Genomic DNA, 13,089 nt, shown 5'->3' with positions numbered 1-13,089 from the left:
CAACTCGACCTTCCTAGGCAATTGAGCCTTCCTTGGCAACTCGACCATACCAAACAGCTTAACCTTCCTTAGCAATTCGACCAACCTAGCCCAGCTCGCTAGTAAGTCCAGCCCATCTCGACCGACTAGATAAGTCTGAATTTTAAATTTAACAATTTTTAATCCAATAATTTTCCATTTATCTATTAAATAAAGAGTAAGATTGTCATACATATAATTAGAAAAGAAAAAAAAAAGTCAATGCAGTGTTCCGGTTGAATATGTGTGAATTGAAAAAAGGTGGAAGAGAGTAAAAGTTTCATTGTGAATGAGACTAATTCAATATTGAGTTTTATGACATGTTGGTTGGTTTATATGGATTCACATGTATTGAGGATGTGAACAAATACATGAGGAGAGACTCTCTTTCACACGTGGATGCACAGAGGGTGCAAATCTAGGGCCCAGATTACACTGGACCATTTGACTTGTGTGTGGGCACGACCTACGCGCGTTGAATGTCAAATCGGTCGGGATAAAATTTATCCAAATGGAACAACCAATATTTTGCAACGTAAAGTAACAGATGCATTAAAGGAAGTTAATATAGAATTAAAACGGCCGAGAGAAACGCTCGTAGCTTGATGCGTAATGATTATTAATTTCAAGGACCCAAGAAAGCCTCGAAGCATAGCCAGAGGTGAGGCGAATTTGTTTCAAGGAAATTACGTTCATCGCAGACCTCAACAGAAGCCCTGCAGCTCGGTCGACGGTCGGCAGACATCAGGTCATTTCAATGGATAAGTTGAATTTAAGTTTGTAAAAAGGTTCGGCCTTTCAGCTTGAGACTGCGAAGTACTACAGATCAGCAAGCCAAAACCAAGCAAATGTGACCCTTTTACTGGCGAAGATGGCGTTGCTCGTTTCACATGGTCGTCTTCAAAGAGTCGAGTTGGTCGAGCTTGTTGCGGAGTTCTGGTGATTGGCTCTGTTGGTCAAAAGGATATGCGCATGAGAAGCGTTTGACGGAATGTCCAGTTGAATAGAACGCGTGGTGAGATTGCGAGGGTACCTCGACGACGTAGGCGGTATAGACGGGGGAGCAGTCCGGCGGGGTCTCGAACAGGGAGAGGGCGAATCACTTGTCGACGACCCCGACGTCGAAATGGATGATGCCCGAGGCCTGGTCGTCGAGGCGGATGGCGCGGACGAGGAACCAGAGGAAGAGGTCCTGAGCGGAGATGCCGGAGAGGGAGGCGATCTGACCAGGGGAGATGGTACCGGAGACGGTGGCGTTGTAGAGGACCTCGCCATCGAACTTGGCGGTGCAGGGCGAGGGGAGGCGGACCTCGAAGCGACTGTCTCCGTCGATGCGGAATTCCTGGACGCCCTTGGGGAGGAGGCCGATGGGGAGCCCGTGGGAGCAGAGCACCTCGTAGGCGTCGCCGCCGTCTTCGGCAACAGTGGAGGAGGCGGAGACGAGGAGGAGGACGGAGAGGTGGCGGAACATGTTGCGGGTTCGATTTGGCCAATTGAACTCCGCTATAGAGAGAGATAGAGAGAGAGAGGCAAAAGGAGGGCGGAGTGGGAGGGGGAAGAAAAGGAGTGGGGGTGGTGGATCCCATTGTGCAAAAAGGAGGGTCCCGCCGCCCAGCGGCCCCCTAGGCCTGGCCCCACAGGAATCCTAGGAGGAAGTAAATCAGCGGTGAATGTTGGCTCGGTTAAAGCGTGGTGTCTCCGGAATTTAACACAGCTAGCCCAGATTATTCATCCAGTGTGCGTCCGTGGACCTTCGACCCTACAACCCATTGTGCAAAAATGTCACGCCTTAACCGGTTGATCCAGCCCGCAGGGGCGGGGGTGGTGGATCCCAATCAGACGGACCGTGACGAAATAATAGAGCTGAAAATTTTTGGACTATTTTTTGAAAAAACAAAAAGTAATATTTTACATAATAACAAAAGATATATTCGTCCCAACATCCTGTCAATTCATCCTAAAATCAATACATAAGAGATAAATTATAGACGGCTACAAGAAATAATACTTTACAGCACACTATTATAACGGATCAAAATAAACTTCCTTCCCTTTGAAAAAAAATTGAAATAAAAAACAATCGAGATTAGAACAAAAGTAGAAGAGTTAGTCTCAACCTTAAAAAAAAATACAACAGTGAAAATGACCAATTAGCTGGCGGCTCTAACCATTATCCAGCAGTTCCAATAGTTATCAAACCGTCCGTTCACAATTAATTTCAAACTGAACCGTAATATAATAAGAGGAGAAAAATATAATAAATTAACATTCTACCAACCGACCACCAAACCAAATTAAATATGTAGTTTTCAACTGAAGCTCGACAATCTGGTATCAAGATTCAAATATGGCTAGCCTGATAAATTTCAATGTAACTTGTATTGAGAAAAAAAGAAAAATCACTTCTGACTTGAAAATTTGAATTTTCAAAATTCACTTTAACAGGAAAAAAAACATTAAGAAAGATTGTTCTCGTGATGAACAGTTGTATTGCCAGTAAAAAAATTAGACCTATAGAATCTATTATATAATGATAAAATAAATAAATTTTCTAGAGTTAGCTTCTTAGTTGCCGTGGAAGTGTCATGTAGCATCCTTTTCTTCATCGATTTTTCTTTTACGAAATCAATATTTATCAACATTATTAATTCCATACTTGAGCATTTATAAACTTAAATCAAGTAAAATGCACTTATTCCAGTCACGAGAATCAAGAAACCTGCATGGCATTGCTCAAAATTCAAATATAAGTCGACCAGAATTCACCTTATTGCAGTCAATTTTTCCACAATAATCCTCCTCCAGAGCCAGAATTCATACATCTTAAATTGAAAGCGTATGATCAAATTCAAATTTGAATCGAAGATTCCAATCGAGTACTGTCGACTTGGATGTTAAGTTTCTGAGCCTATAACGCATGAACTTAATTGAACGAAACCACAAAAGAAGGGACAACTATATGTGATACCAAAGTTTACATTGTACTTATATTTACAAAGTTATCACTCTGTAAGCTACGTAAATGCATCTCGATTTACATGATGTTGATGCAAATTAATTAGCAATTCAAAATGAGAAATATTCAAACCAAATATCAGGAACATAACCAAATATCAGGAACATAAACACTTTCAGTAGACAACGAAGCAGGCTTGTCAGAAGGCAGGTTTTTGTTTCAGGGCTTTGGCTGGGGCAATCGCAGGAATCCAAACAATGGCTAGGATTCAATGTGTGAGATGAGAATTTAAAATAAAGTAGTCAAGGGAGGATCCGACAAAATATAGCAGCATGAAGAGGATACGAACTGACCTTTAGGAACCCATCTCCATATGCATCAAAGAGGAAGAGGAAAATTAGACACATAGGATTGGTAATGTAGTTACCTAGACCTCCCATCTCTATTCAGGTTCTCCCAGCTAATCTCCTGTGAGCATTCTTTACATATTGTGCTGGATCCAGACTTTATGCCCTGGCACCTTAAGGTTAGCAAGTGGGCCAGATTGGTGCATTTCCTTTGGTTTGTGAGCCGACTCCTTGAACTGCTCTTGGCTAGTTGTGGAACTGACTGGGGCACAGTATTTTCACGAAGAGAATTCTTGTTGAGAACTCTCCGAGTATCATCGATCTCGGCTCTACTAACTTCCTCCCACTCCAGTGATCTCTGATAAATCTGCCAAGCCATATCTTGCTCCTCTTTAGTTAATCTCTCAGCCTCGTTCTCTTGAAGAAGTGTCTCATGCTCATGGTAATTCGAGATCCATCTGTATTAAGATTAACACAAACAATTTAGAGTTTCAGCTATTTTTACCTGAAGGATCAAGGAATTAAAACGGAGACTATAAAGTGCAAATAGTTGTCCTAACATCATTGCCACGCAACAACACTTTTTTGATGGGATGATATAAGTGGAAAATAATCAAGCTCACTTTCCTATGAAGGATTGGACAAAGGACCGTGGACTCAAATAAGGAAATCAAAATGAAGAATAGTAAACTTCTATGAATTAGTAAAATCTAATAATTAACCCTCAGATAAATAAGTATTGAACATCTATGACACTAGATACATACTGTACATCAACTTTCAAGCACAAGCATACATGATGCAAATTTTACAGTCTACAAAATAACCTTTTTCAAAAAAAAAAGTGAAGCGCAAATGCTTCTCAAGCATAACCAAGCAAGAATATTAGCAAATTCGCTGGGCAGGCACAAAGCCTATTTTGGTAAAGCATAGTCTTCTTTCTTCTACAAATTCTCATTCTCCTCTCCATAAATCTACTCTTCATTTTTTTGTTTTTTTGCCCCTTAACCTTTTGCAAACCAACCTGTTGCATGAAAGGATTCCCATGTTGAAAACGCTGGATGACATGCCATGAACCAACATGAATTGCCACTCCTAAATAACAATAATTAAACAGAATATTTGAAATCTTTATTTTAATATACTATAATATAGAGGTACTAAAAACCTGATTAGGATACATAAACCAAAACCTGAATGATAACTGACATATTTATGGTAGGCCGTTGAACTTTCCAAGCTATTTAGTCAAAAGTTCAAACTAAATTCATTAAAGCCTTCAAATTACAAGCTATGTTGGATTATCAACTCTAAAACATATTTATAGGCAAGGAAAAATGTGGCAAAGTAGGGAAAGCAGAAAGACATTACTACCGTGGATGATGTCTTCTAAGTAATCTGTCCATGAGGTTGTCAGTATTAACAAGAGAGTTCCTCGAACATCCAATTCCATTGGTTCTTTCATAATCTGAATTTACTAGACTAATATCTGCTGGCTCAGTCACATCTACATTTTCATCATCGCCAAAGTCAAAAAGATGAAGCATCTCCTCTTTTGACATTGTTCTATGTACTTGTTGTCTATCTACTACCCTAGCTGCAAGTCCTTCTTTAGTGACCTGTTCGAAATGTCAATAGCTGAGCCGAGTCCGTTGTTCAAAGAATAATCCCTACTGTAACTTATTACTTAAGTAAAAAACAAAACTTCATTAATTATCCATCCAAGATTACCTGTCTCTTGTATATCTTTTCTTCCATGGTTCCGTGTGCCATCAAGCGGTAGGCATAGACAGGCTTGTTTTGCCCATATCTGTATGAAAGTGATACAGAAAATAACCAAATCTATAAAATATTTAACTGTAGAAATAAAGTTCTCTACAATAGTCATGCCTCCAAACTCGATATATTGCTTGTAGGTCGTATGTTGGATTCCATGAACCATCAACAAGGATCACACGGTTAGCAGAATGAAGATTGATGCCTAATGATCCAGCACGTGTGGATATCAATGTGCATTTCACTCGCCTATTGGACGGTTCATTGAATATCTCCACCAGCTTCTGCCTTTCAGAAGGCTGTGTGCTACCATCAAGCCTGTGTAGAGAAGGCATAACTTGTATCATAAAATGATAACAGCAGAGTTATGGTACTATAAGGAACTTGCATGCATGAAGATAAACACAGGTTACATGATCATAATAATAATACTCTTTCCTCTTCCGTGAAAATAACCTGAGCCCTAAAGCACTTTCTTTACTGAAGTTCTTTATTACTAAAGGGTTAATAACTAAAATTTTTCAGTATTATTAGCATAATAAGAAATTTATCAGATATTTTTTACCAAAAGATTATATATATATTATTTGTACTTTCAAAACATTCCTTTTTGATACATTTGATTTTTATTTTATTATAATTTTGTTTATTTAATGGGACCAAATGAAGTCTCATAATTTCCTTTGTTTGAAATTTATTATTTTTTGAAGTTTTAAAAAATTTCCAATAATATATCCAGGTTTCAGTAGGGCTGTAAACGAGCTAAGCGAACCAAAATTTTTGTTGTTCAAGATTAATCGAGCAAAGCCAAATCAAACCTAAAATTTGTTTAAAGAATTGGTTTGATTTTTTTTCTTTTCTTTTTGAGCTTGATTTGATGTGGCAAAAGGTAACTTGCTTACCCCAAGTGCCCCTCACCGCTGGCCTGACAATGAGATGGAGTAAATCATGTTGACCGAGTGGCCTCTTTAGGTGGGAGGAATTTTATTTCCCAAGAGATTGTTCTCCGGGAGGATTCGATCCCTTCTGATAATCTACCACCCAATACCAACTCAGTTATGCCCATGAGGGCACTTGAGCTTGATTTGAGCTTAAATTAAGCTTGGTTCTTTTAGATGTTATCAAACTTTTATATTTTTAAATTTTTTTTATTAGTTAGTGAGCTTCATATTACTAGCTTTTGTTGTTCATTTTGAATCTTCATTTATTTACCAAACTATTTGATAAGTTCTTTATTGACGAAAATAGTTCACAAGCTTTGTCTATGGGAATTATTCATGAACAATTCACAATCTCTCTTCACGAGCATACAAAGTTAACACATGTATTCAAACTTCATTTAGTTCAATAAGGTGCTCAAGCTTAATCATCTAAATGACCTTATACATATTGAGTGAACATAAACAAGCTCTACCTAGTGGAAGACCAAACTTACTCATGAACATTTGGCTGATTTACAACCCTAGGGCTCAAGCTCATTGACAACCCTAGGTTTCAGGTTTCATATCAATTGAAAAACATAATATGAAACATATCCAAACAATAAAAATAAAAAAACTAATGTACTAAGCTAAAGATAGAAAGAAAAAAAAAGTAAATTAAGTAATTCCACATTTTCAAATCAACCATTTAACTTAGGCATTCACAACTTAAATATAATTGTAATTTAACTTAATAATATTTATAAAAAAACAAAATCATTCTATCATCGTTCAATTTTTTATTAAAATAATCCATGAATTTTACAATTGACAAGTTAAAGTTATCCAACACTTATTATCTAATTGGATCTTGTGTCTCTTTTTAATGTTTCCTATTTATAACAAATTAAAATGAGACTTAAATATCAATGAGCATATATTGGGAAATGACCATGTAAGAAACTATGTTAAGTTGATTTTCCTTGGATTGACTACTACTAATTAATTATTGTGAAGGCAAGTAAAAAAATAATAATAAATTCATAAAGAGATATAAATATTATCATAATAAATTATTGAGATATGTAATTATCATTATCATAATCATTGATAAATATAAAATAAGAAACATTATACAATTTATTAAACTTAAATATAGCATTTATTACCTTATGGTAAAGAGAAATCAAGAGACTACACACTCGACATTAGATAGATACACTTAGCAACATAAGATTAGAGAGGAAACCAAAAACATTACACTTGGCACTATAATAGTGTGCTTGGCTATAGATAATCGATTATTTACAGAGTAGCTCAACACCCTAGGTCATAACTAAATTGATAAATACCTGTTACACATTGCTTTTAAGCATGTATAGAGTATTTAGGTTGCCATGCCATCAACTTAATATAAGATGAAATTTTAAATGGGCTACATATATCATCAATGAAAAGTATAGAGAATATGATACATATGTTACAACACTAGAAGTATAGGATAATTGAAGCTTGTGCACGGTTAACATTGTAAACAAAAATGGCAAAAGTATCTATCTTTTATTAAGAAAAAAGTAACTCAATTATTCAGAATTAGCAGCATTTCCAATATAAAATCCTGTAAATAGTCATGCCATACCTATACCAATCCTTGCCTTGCTTCCAAAACTTCCCTTCGCACCCCTTGCGTGGTAATTTTGACAGATACATTTCTATCAAATCTAGAGTAGTCAAACTTTGGCTGAAAATTAGAACCTTGTCACCTATTTCAGAACTCATTGTAAGGATATCTAATAGCAAAACCATTTTTCCGCTGTAATCAACTTCTTGGTAAATTTTATCATCTATAAGATCTTCCCACCAACCAATTTCCTGTAACCGTTAAAACCTTTTTAGAGGAAAATAAAGGTTGATCATTACCATGAATACATTATGAGAAATGTAAATGAGGTGTATATTTAAAGGAAGTGAACAGAAAAAGAGTGTAAGAAAATGTAGAATAAAATGTAGTGTTCCCTCCAAACTTCAGGCAATTTTGTGGACTGTGGTCCCAAAGAAATTCATTGTTACCAATCAAAAGGTCTAAATCCACTCAATTGCAGTACCACAGTCTAATATATGTTTTTCAAGCAACATGGCCGAAGCCATCAATCAATGAGAGCGGGAATTTGTAAGGCGACCAAAGAAAATATTAGTCAATGTAACAAAAATGATTTAATGGATTGAATATTACTAGTGACAAAGTCTTGTGTTGATCTCAATGGAGAATGATAAGATTCATGTAGCCAGCTCCAAATAATAGCAACAAATACAACTTTTGTAGGGTCGAATTTGGTTAACGGGTTCTCCAGGGTTGCTGCTTGCGCTTCTGATGAAAACAGAGGCAACCAGCTGAGCTGAGTTGGATGGGGTTGGCCAAATCCAATCCCAATCTCATAGATCTCAGATGAAACATCATAATCCCATGAAAATTGAAATAAAAAACAAGAAATTGTTTGATTCAATCAAAAAAATGGAATTATTCAATTGGAATCAGAATACATCTTTGAATTGACTGAAATCTGCCCAATTTAAAACGTAAATTGAAAGTCGATGAGAACAATGACGACGACAACAACAACCACCAAGCCTTTTCCCACTAGGTGGGGTCGGCTATATGAATCCTTTTACGCCATTGAGCTCTATCTCCTATTATATCATCATCTATATTTAAATAAATTTTATCTTGTTTTATTGTTGCTAACCAAGTCTTTTTTGGTCTTCCTCTTCCTCGTTTGATATGCATGTTTATCATAGTTTCACATCGCCTAACAGGAGCATTTATTGGTCGTCTAAGTACATGTCTGTACCATCTTAAACGTGTCTCTCGGAGTTTTTCCTCAATAGACGCAACTCCGACTTTCTCTCTAATGCTCTCATTTCTTATTTTGTCCATCCTCGTATGTCCACACATCCACCTTAACATCCTCATCACTGCAACTCTCATCTTCTGCTCATGTGCTCGAGTCATGGCATAACATTCAGCTCCATATAACATAGCAGATCTAACTACGATTTTATAAAACTTACCTTTAAGTTTAAGAGATACTTTACGGTCACATAAAACACTTGACGCTCCCCTCCATTTCACTCATCCTGCTTGTATTCTATGTAAAACATCTCTTTCAATCCCTCCATCGTTTTGCAAAAATGATCCTAAATATTTAAATTTCTCGGTTCCGGACAACTCGTCATCTCCTATCTTAACAATTGTTTCATTATTTCTAATATTGCTAAACTTAAATTTCATATATTCTGTCTTTAATCTACTAAGCTTAAAACATTTTCCTTCTAGTGTTTCCTTCAAGATTCTAGTTTAGCATTTACTCCTTCACGTGTTTCATCTACCAAAATAATATCATCTGCAAACAACATGCACCACAGCACCAAGGTACTGTAAAAAAAGAGGAGAATATGTGAGAGAAGAAAACCAAGGGTCCTTGAAGAGATAAGCTGAAGGATGATGGGAGCAAGAGATAAGTTCAAGGGATTTGATGAAGGAGAAAGACATATTCGAAGAGATAAATTTAAGCATACATCCTTCATAACTCCGTCTCAGACAGAATTTAATGAACACTTGTCAATTTTAGGAAGTGAATCATCCTCTCCATCTCCATAAGTTCAAGGACACAACTCAAAAGACAATTTCCTAGTCATTACTCACCTCCAAATTTCTTCTCTGTGGCAAGCTGGCTTGGGGAGGATGCATTGTTGCAGCAGGGGAAAGCAGTAATTAGATCTTATTAAATATGTATATAATATCAGTTTGTTGTAATATAAATTATGTAAGGTTTGTTGTAATATTAGCTTTTTTGATATGTAAAGTTTGCTGTAATAATATTAGTTAACTTGATATAAAAAGTTAATTATACAAGGTATTATATAATAGCAGATAAGGTAATAACACCAATGACAAGGTGTACATACATTTCAAGTCGGAATTAGTCGGAATTAAACAGTGTCATGTGTATCAAGCATACTGATGCATTGTGCCTTTAGCCATGGAGGAGTAAAAGGAAGTGGAAAAGAAGGAAGAGTAGAAGATAAAGAAGATTAAGAAGACGAGAAAGACAGGAAAGGAAGGGATAACACTAACCTGTGATACCCCTAATCAATCACAAGTAGAGAAGTCGAAGTCAAAGTCATTCAATGTTTTCTGAATGACGTAGGTGTCATCGGGTGAGATTTGTAAGTGATGGCGCCGCGAATGACATTCATATGTGATAGTGGTTAGCATCATTAGCCGTGTAACCGTGTTGTTGTTTCATGCCCTCATTTCATTGCAGTTGTTGCCCTTGTCGAACATGGAGGAAAGAATAACAACCACTAAGAGATAAGATGTTCAAATGATGTTAGGGATTATCACATGGCGGTCAATTGGTAGAGTGATGAATTTCACTCATGATCAACAGCGAATGTATCATAAATTGTGCGTATTAGTATGCAAAACAGCAACCTGAGCTAATATATGAGATGCAATTATTAATAATTTGATATTATGAACCATATTATTAATAAATGATATATTTGTTACAAATTACTAATACATAAGATAAGCAAGCATTTGATAAATATTTAATGATAGTACTAATTATTATAATAATAGTACTTAATAAAATATCTTCATTAACATTATAATATTTGATTACTCTCTTTTGTGGGTGCCCCCTTATTGCTGAGCTATGGAGGGGAATAATACAATTATATGCGTCCTTATTTATCAGATATAAATTGATGACTCTACGATTAATTATATTAATTATAATCCAGTAGTGTTCAAGCATCATTAATCTGAACTTTTTATAAATATATAATATCTCAATGCTATTAAATCTCATTCATAATACTTAATAATATTTTCTGCATCTTCTTACCACATTATTTGATTAGTTATATTAATAGTTCAATCAATATTACAAGATTGTGCTAGTAGTAGTGTATGATAACAATGCAATAACAAAAGTAGTAATCGTTTAAAAATACCAATGTCATAGTGACAACCATAGCAAAGACAAAATGAAATTGAAGATGAATTGAGGTTAGGATTCTAGAATCATAAAAAAGTGCATATATCATTATTTATAATCTTCAGTCTAAGTATTCCTTAAAAAGTTTTCTTTAGGAATGATCCAGACGAGAGTGGGCACCTTTGGAAGGATTTTGAATTCCACTAGATGGTCTCTTTCATTCACCATTCTCATGTATTCTTGAATTTGAAGGTACCACCTGGATTAGGAAACCAGTTTTAATTGGCATTGTTTCATCTGACCATCTTTGATTATACAACTTGGTTATCATCAGCAGTCCACAGTCTTTCTAGGCATTTAAATTAAACCATAATTGGTACTCCATAGTCCATATTGTCCAGCAAAGATATAATGTGTGGCATTGGAGCAGTTTTGTTTGAAATCAAGGAGGTTATCTGCTATCCTACCCATTTGCCAAAGCTTGAGTTGCCTCGTCAACTGTGCATCTTCCAATGATTATAATGTCAAAAGAATGCTTTTAGGAGAGCTTTTCTCAGAAGATGTTCGCCTTGAGAGCACCTTTCTCCTCTTATTAATTTTAGGAGTTCCTTTTAAGGCAAAGAAATTATTTTATCTGTTTAACAATTTATATTTCTTACTTTTCTTCTCCAAAGTGAAGGGGAGCCTTGGCGTAACAGTAAAGTAATTGCCATGTGACCAAAAGGTCACGGGTTCGAATCCTGGAAATAACCTCTTGCAAAAAGCAAGGTAAGACTGCGTACAATGGATCCTTCCCCGGGACCCCGCATGGCGGGAGCTTCGTGCACCGGGCTGTCCTTTTTTTTACTTTTCTTCTCCAAAGTAACAACGAACTGGAAGTTTCATCTCCAAAAATTTTCATTCTTTCCCAACCCACTCTCCCTATTATTATCCTCCTAGCATTACAGGAGGTTGAGAGATAGTGTAGATCATCATAGTGGTCATGGAAGATGGTGAGGTTGTTGAATGACACTCACTGTGAAAAAAATGAGACATGTGAAGTAAAGTGTCATCAACAAGCTTCCACCAAGTCAGTCCTTCACATTTTCCAACCAAGCTCATCCTGATCAACCCTCAAGGATGATCTTCTTAGAAGTAGGCCCTCAACAACAAACCTACTGTATTAGTGTATTGAGTGAAGAACTGAAGATTCATGTTTGCTTCAGTTACAGTCTTGAGAGAGTGCATCATTGTAGCATCTAGCCCCTTGGCCCATTAAGGTACTTTCCCTGCCCACATGGCCCTACGTGGGCAATCCATGTTTCTCACTTTTTGAAGGTCTCTCTCCCCATCTTTATCCTTCTGCTTACTATCTATTAACAAACATACTGTACTGAATTGTTTTATAATATCCACTATCAACTATGCTTTTATCCACATCCACAAGTGAGAAGGATGATCACCATAGTGCACATATAGACTATATCAGCTGGTTGTGGTTCCTAATTCATCCCCCTTGCTAGTTGAGGTCTCTCCTTGTGCAAAATCTATAGAAGAGAGTTCCCAATTTGTCATGTCTTTGGGATCTTGAATCTGAATTTTGTTAATCAGGAAACCATTTAAGATAACTAGCGATCAATTTGTAATCTTTATTTATGGCTTTCCTAGATGTAAAGACATTATGAAATATTTTCACCCTCTTCATCCATTTATGTACAGCTAAAAACAAGTTTGGTGTTTCCATTTGGATATTGAGAAGTGGAAATGCCAGAGGACTACTCACTTCTCATGCCTGTTCTTTCTAGTTAAGGAATCCCCACTAGGGATCTTTTCACAAGCAGATAGACTCTGCACGAGCATGAAGTACTATCCAACAAGTTAATAAGCGGATAGTTTATGTGCTCTTTCTGGATACACCAACCAACTAACCATTGGGCTCAGCTCCAATGGGAAAAAAGAAAGCACAAAAGACCAGATGCTTATTTATTCTCTCAACACTTTTCTCACTTATGCTCTAATTCTCACAGACAAAATACTCTCTGTTATTCTTTAACATTCAAATAGATCCTACTAAAGAACCAAAGCAG

At 36.4% G+C, this 13,089-nt stretch overlaps 1 protein-coding gene and 1 pseudogene across 8 annotated transcripts in view; both read right to left on the bottom strand.

The window, feature by feature from the left end:
- Positions 1–904: 904 nt before the first annotated feature.
- LOC122011148 lies at positions 905–1,489 on the bottom strand (annotated as a pseudogene).
- A 1,456-nt stretch (positions 1,490–2,945) lies between these two features.
- LOC122010015 (protein CHROMATIN REMODELING 20-like) overlaps positions 2,946–13,089 on the bottom strand; it is an 82,409-nt gene continuing 72,265 nt past the window's right edge. For 7 of the 8 annotated variants that reach the window (XM_042566361.1, XM_042566358.1, XM_042566362.1 and 4 more), the window contains 5 exons: positions 7,657–7,889; positions 5,212–5,415; positions 5,053–5,131; positions 4,696–4,940; positions 2,946–3,779 (listed from right to left, as the gene is read on the bottom strand). In XM_042566361.1, coding sequence (XP_042422295.1) covers positions 3,398–3,779; positions 4,696–4,940; positions 5,053–5,131; positions 5,212–5,415; positions 7,657–7,889 — 1,143 coding nt within the window. In that variant the 3' untranslated portion in view covers positions 2,946–3,397. The remainder of the gene's footprint in view (positions 3,780–4,695; positions 4,941–5,052; positions 5,132–5,211; positions 5,416–7,656; positions 7,890–13,089) is intronic. The other variant, XR_006119768.1, reaches the window with a different exon arrangement.

The sequence above is a fragment of the Zingiber officinale genome, chromosome 8A, assembly GCF_018446385.1.
Source record: "Zingiber officinale cultivar Zhangliang chromosome 8A, Zo_v1.1, whole genome shotgun sequence".
Taxonomy (NCBI): Eukaryota; Viridiplantae; Streptophyta; class Magnoliopsida; order Zingiberales; family Zingiberaceae; genus Zingiber; species Zingiber officinale.
Note: the sequence above shows the minus strand (reverse complement) of the source record. Positions and strands in the feature narration are given on the sequence as shown.